Source organism: Schistocerca piceifrons, chromosome 3, assembly GCF_021461385.2.
Source record: "Schistocerca piceifrons isolate TAMUIC-IGC-003096 chromosome 3, iqSchPice1.1, whole genome shotgun sequence".
NCBI lineage: Eukaryota > Metazoa > Arthropoda > Insecta > Orthoptera > Acrididae > Schistocerca > Schistocerca piceifrons.
In genome coordinates this window covers 389,195,527-389,201,526 of record NC_060140.1, presented here as the reverse complement: position 1 = coordinate 389,201,526, position 6,000 = coordinate 389,195,527, and the positions used below count along the sequence as shown (strand labels likewise).

General features: G+C 42.5%; 1 protein-coding gene across 1 annotated transcript in view; it reads left to right on the top strand.

Annotated features, from left to right (window-relative positions):
• Window positions 1-1,455: 1,455 nt before the first annotated feature.
• Window positions 1,456-6,000, top strand: part of LOC124789780 (solute carrier family 22 member 7-like) — a 131,938-nt gene continuing 127,393 nt past the window's right edge. The window contains exon 1 of the mRNA XM_047257245.1: window positions 1,456-1,491. Coding sequence (XP_047113201.1) covers window positions 1,480-1,491 — 12 coding nt within the window. The 5' untranslated portion in view covers window positions 1,456-1,479. The remainder of the gene's footprint in view (window positions 1,492-6,000) is intronic.

The window sequence follows — 6,000 nt, the reverse complement described above, 5'->3', positions numbered from 1 at the left end:
ATTTAAATTAAACAACAATTATGTGATTACAAGATCCGAACCAGCAAGTTTACAAATCTGGAAATTTGTGGTAAGGTGGTTCAAATGGTTCAAATGGCTCTGAGTACTATGGGACTTAACATCTGAGGTCATCAGTCCCCTAGAACTTAGAACTACTTAAACCTAACTACGCTATGATCATCACACACATCCATGCCCGAGGCAGGATTCGAACCTGCGACCGTAGCGGTCGCGCGGTTCCAGACTGAAGCGCTTAGAACCGCTCGGCCACTCCGGCCAGCTGTGGTAGGGTCTTATGGGATTGAACTGCTGAGGTGATCGGTCCCTAAGCTTACGCAGTACTTAATCTAACTTAAACTTACTTACGCTAAAGACAACACACACAAACCCAAGCCCGGGGGAGGACTCTGAACCTCCGACGGGGGAAGCCGCGCGGACCGTGACAACGCGCCCAAGACCTAGCGGCTACCACGGGCGCAACTTTACAAGAATGAGTATTTAACGCTACGCGCTCAGCTAACGGGGAAAATGTTGATAGGTTATATGTGTCTGATACTTAACAGCAGTCATAAATCTTCAAAGACAACTTTTTCAAGTGCTTTTAAGAGACGCATTGTATTTATTTAAGACTGACGTCCGGTCACTAACGTTCAAATCTAATTAGTCTGAAGTAAAGCGAAATGGGCAGAGCAGTGCACAACGTTCGTTGTAAGATTGTTGCCAGCTGTGCACATTGCATATCACGAAAAGAGTTTTGTATCCCGCCTGGAAGGCGGCGCGTGGGTCCGCTCCTGAAAACTGAAGGGTAGGACGAATGTAGGAAGCTAGGAGGAGCTGGTGAGGTAGAACACTTGGTACTGCAATTAAAAGCGGTTTTACTTAACTTTGGCTGAGATGAGCACGTAGGTGCAAAGCTGTGCGTAAAGTTACAAAAGCCAAATCTGTAGTGGCTCACCCACAATGTTGCTTAGTCGTCTACTCTGAATCAAATGAGCTGTATCTGAAGCGGCCCTCGTAGAGCTGCACAGCGCCGGCTAGAGGACGCTGTCGTCGGTGCCGGTATCGTAGTGCCAACTTAGAAGAGCGCACCTACCTTGTGGTATCGTAGCCAGCTACCTCAAAGAGGTTCTAAACTCTTCTGACAGCTGTCAACGTCGCAGATAAGCAGCAAGATGAGCTTTCGCGTTGTTTTTCTATCACCCTCTATCGCCGCAGTTTGACGTCATAACATCCCACATGGGCAGTTGCAGGTAACGATATTCATCACTCACTTTACTTTACGTATTACGTTGTGTTACTTGCCACAGCCTTGCTAAAGTCGATAGTAAATACTTTACTGACAATTATGTGCAACAGTCTTGTTGGTTTATTTAGTTGCTCATTAAGATTAGAGGCAACCAGGCGTAGGTATTTCAGTACACTCCATAAGGGAGAGGAGCAGACAGCGACAAGAGTTTGGAGAGAAAGCCCTGCTACGACATGCCTGAGAACGTGAGTGTTACTTTATTCTCATTTGTGTTCTCAAACAGATACACATTCGCTGGTTCCTGCGCACACCGTAATTCTTCCTATGCCTCTTTCTGTGTATCTGTATCTACAGTTACTGAAAACGGAGCCAGTAACTGAACCAAAATTTGTTAAAGGATTGTTAGCCATTTTGGATAAAAAAACTTTGGCGTATTGGTCAGCGTCATTGCAAAGTACTAAAACAAAAAAACTGCCGACGTTTCTCTTCTGGGCGGTTCACTCTGAAGAGGACCATAGTCGGCCGGCTGAAACATCGGCAGTTTATTTCAGTAGTTTACAGTGAAGCTGTCCAATATCCGACATTATTTTATCCAGTATGACATCGGTCCTGGGAGCCTACGAACTTGTAATCCATTGTTACTCAGAAAGTATCTAGTTAAAAACTTAGCTATAAACTGGTTAATGGCGCATACAAAAATATTACCCTGAAATAATCAGTGCATAGCTGCAGGGGTTGGAGAAAAATAAGGAAAGACCGTGAGAAATGGACGATTGAATGTAACTGCAGATGTTGTCTAGGTCTGCAGGTTACACTGTGGTATTTGACCAGGAAAGGTAAGTCTCCAATATCCTCAATACGTTGCAAGCGTGGTTCGTAGTCGGAACAGTATTCTGCGTAGTCGTGAGTGCGTTATATCAGAGGTAAGTCAATTCGAACGTGGGAAAATTGTGGCTGAACCGTAATGAAGAATTATAGACAGGGAAAGCGGTGAAATATCATCCGCTAAGTCAAAATGCGGATTGAATTGTGTGTTGAGTGATCTTCACCCGACGGTCACTGAACGGGTCTGTGACGACAGCAGCAAAAGTCACTGGAGAACTGAATGTCGTACTCGTGAACCATATCAGCACAAAAAGAGGACGGAAGGAGCTTGATAACTAGGGAATTGTAGGCGAGCTGGAATTCCAAAACCACCTATCAGTGTTGCAAAAGCCCGTAATTGGGAAGCGTGGTGCCAAAGCGGTAAAATAGGGACTAAGGAGCAATGGAGGAAAGTCAGTTAGAGCTGTGTCTTTTGTTTCAGTCTGATTCCAACTTCTGGGCGACTTTACGAACCGAGAGTCAAAAACGGTGGGAAGCCATATCGTGATATTCCATGGCCCCCAAGGCTACTCTGCAATATCGCATTTCTGTCAAGGATTATGTGACTCAAAGGCACAATGTTTATTCTTTAATGGTGCAGCTGTGCTGCGAGACACGAAGGCCCGTGTTTACACAGATCGCACCGACTAGTACTGCTTTTGTGAGCCAAGGATGAATTGTCGTCTCTCTCTCTCTCTCTCTCGGCCATCACAGACACTAGATGTTAAAGTTATTGTCTCTTCGTGGTGTACTTTGGAGGAAAAGGTGAATGAACCGGAAGAATGGTATAAGACCCCTTTGAAAACCGTGTATTTATCCATTCCGAGATAACTGGGGGTTCTTATGAATGCTAATGGATATCTTCTACCTCATTAGATATGGTAATGTGTATTTCGTCTTTCGACATTTTTATTATATCCCCTATACATAAACCTAATGCCCACGATTGATGATACGTAGAATTGCCTACGCATAATCACACATGACTCCTACAATGTAGTTGTAGAGCTCTACTGTACAGGAAATCGCTGGATGCCTTTTTTTATACCAGACAGAATTAAAGTATTTATTTGAGATTTTATGTTCCTTTTTATTATACAGTGTTACAGTTAACAATTATAGACTTAATTTCTGTCTTATGAACTATGATTATGTAAATTACATAATATTTATCACAGCCACTGATTCCGCATGGTGCCTGTTCTTACGGACATGTAGCTGACACGTTCTTAAGACGAATATTGATAATGTCCCCATGGAATTGTAAACGCAGTCATTGCCTCGTTTTGTGGAATCTCTTTAATTCCTCCATGGAAGTTGTCTGGAGTTACTATTACGTTCAGTATCAGACACACCTGTGTGGTTGTTCTCGCATTTAGGTACAGGTACTCAGAAGAAAACCAATACTTCTTCGTTCCATCAGATGACTTCTGAGAAAGCGTGCTATCGACATTGAAAGATATCGAGGGCACGTCTCTTGGTAACGCCTTCCGCGATTCCCCTTTCGGGAGCAGAAGGGTTGAACAGAGCCTTTAAAGGGCTGTATGTGGATTGGTTCATGGTCTCGTTAGCTACTGTCAATGGAAGAGCTAGTGGATCTTGTGGGACAGTGGAGGAACTGTTCGCACATGAAGTGGATGCCATGAGGGGCACAGTGTTATATTGGATGTAAGTTCGGTGGCAGCACTTATAGTAGATGTTTAGAGGGTCACCTGCAAGTGAAATGGAGTTCGAGTAATGCTTGGAGCATAAACATCATTGGCCTGAATGCGTTGTGCATGCCGGGCCAGCTAGTTCTCTGTCGAGATTTGGAGTTGTGTAGGCACAGTTAAATGTGCCTTCCGTTCTATCCAAAGGTCAACAGACTCAACAACATGTGCCATTTGACAATCTAGTTAGGTTTCGCCGTATTGCTTTTGGATTTTCATCGTAGCAGAAGAAGGGATATTGCAAAATAACAGTGACCTCACAGTTCGATACGCAAACATTTGTCAGCTTTTGGAATTAATGTGCGCTATCGGTTAATCTTGTTTAATAGCGTGACGGTGTTTGAGAAGTATGTTCGCATGTATACAGTGAATAGCACACTGCGTGATCAGACAATTCCTCAATCATTCAGTATTTTCTATTGAATGAATGTCATTAATTTTTGTGAACTCATGCTCATTTTTATAGGTGCAGTGTTTTTAAAATCGTATATGAACAGACAGCTTTATTCTTCCTAATTCCTTCAAAAATTCTTTTCAAATCAAATATATACTTAATACCTCTGCTATTGGCAAAGGTCAGTGATCGGTTATCATCAGAAAGAGAGACTTTTGGTGACCTGTGATTCATGCCACAGAAGATGCCTTTCAAACCATATCATGAGAAAGTTGTTCTAAACTTTTAATGCTTGGTATTGTGTCCAAGTATTGTTAAAAACCTTGTTTATTCAAGTAATAGTTGAGAGTAGAATTTTGTTCAACGGTTCGGTATTTTGAGATCTGTTATAACATTGTTACCTGATTTTCAGGCCACGTTACCCAAGCATGCGTCCCTCGTGTTTCAGAATGCAAAGGATTTATCTGCTTATTTCATTTTAAGATAAGTATTATAGTTGTGTCTCACGTGTGTTTTAGATCACTAAAGAGAGATACCCTCCGTCTGAGAAAGGAACATTTTGGAAGATCTGATAAGCTGTTGTGAGATGCTGTATTCCATAAAGGGATTGTATCTATTTTAATATTTTAACTGTATATATTTTAAAGAAATTTCGTCGTTTCCATCTTTGAGCATTATTACTATTTTTCAAATTTTTAAGCTCTGTGGTTGTATTAGAGTAGTTTGGTAAAATATAATTATGTGAAAACAAATTGTACATGTTTATTTCTCGTTATGTGCGCTACCGCTACTAAATTGAGTGTTCTTTCTTGCGGTAGTTTTGAGATAGGTCAGTGGTAGCAGACAAATTTGAGCGTAGCGGATGGGCATGTGCTCGGACCTGTGTAAATGAACTCTTATATTGTTCCTGGGCACGGCTTTTTCTTTGTTGTTTTGGGATGACGTCTGCGCGTTGCGCTGTAATGGAGGGCGCTTCGTCTGATCAGAATAGCAATAATTAGCATAACAAAGTAAGACAAAGCAAAGATGATGTTCTTCAAAGGAAATGCTCGACATGTCCAACGTCATTCCTCAACAATAGCTGTAGTCGGGGAATAATGTTGTGAACAGCACTGTAAAGCATGTCCGGAGTGATGGTGAGGCATTGGCGCCGAATGTTGTCTTTCAGTATCCTAGGGATGTCGGTCGATCACGATACACTTGCGACTTCAGGTAACCCCAAAGCCAATAATCGCACGGACTGAGGTCTGGGGACCTGGGAGGCCAAGCATGACGAAAGTGGCGGCTGAGCACACGATCACCACCAAACGACGCGCGCTAGAGATCTTTCACGCGTCTAGCAATATGGAGTGGTTCTAATAAAACCCCATGTCATTCCAAGCATGTGTGTCAATTTTTACCTCTCTATCCACATTATTCCGTGGTTTATTAAGTTTTCAAATTTATACTGACTTTTTGATCACCCGGTACTTATAGACTTATACAGTTCTTGCAGGGCCTCTTAGACTATCCCATCCACACCGTCGTAAACACTATAGGAAAGGTGAGTACCAGCTGCACTGCTTCTGCTAAGCTGTTAGGTGGCGTGTATGAGAGTGTTGAAATTTTCGAACAAGTAGGGCCTTCGCGATCCCAGCTATATGTATTAAGCCATACGTTAACCACTGGAATGTTTTGAGTATCGATGTCACCTTGCGTTCTCAGATTCAACAACCCCAGAGTGATTTAACTTCATTATATTAAATTGGAAAGGGAAGTCGGATATTCGAGAATTACTTCGGAGCACG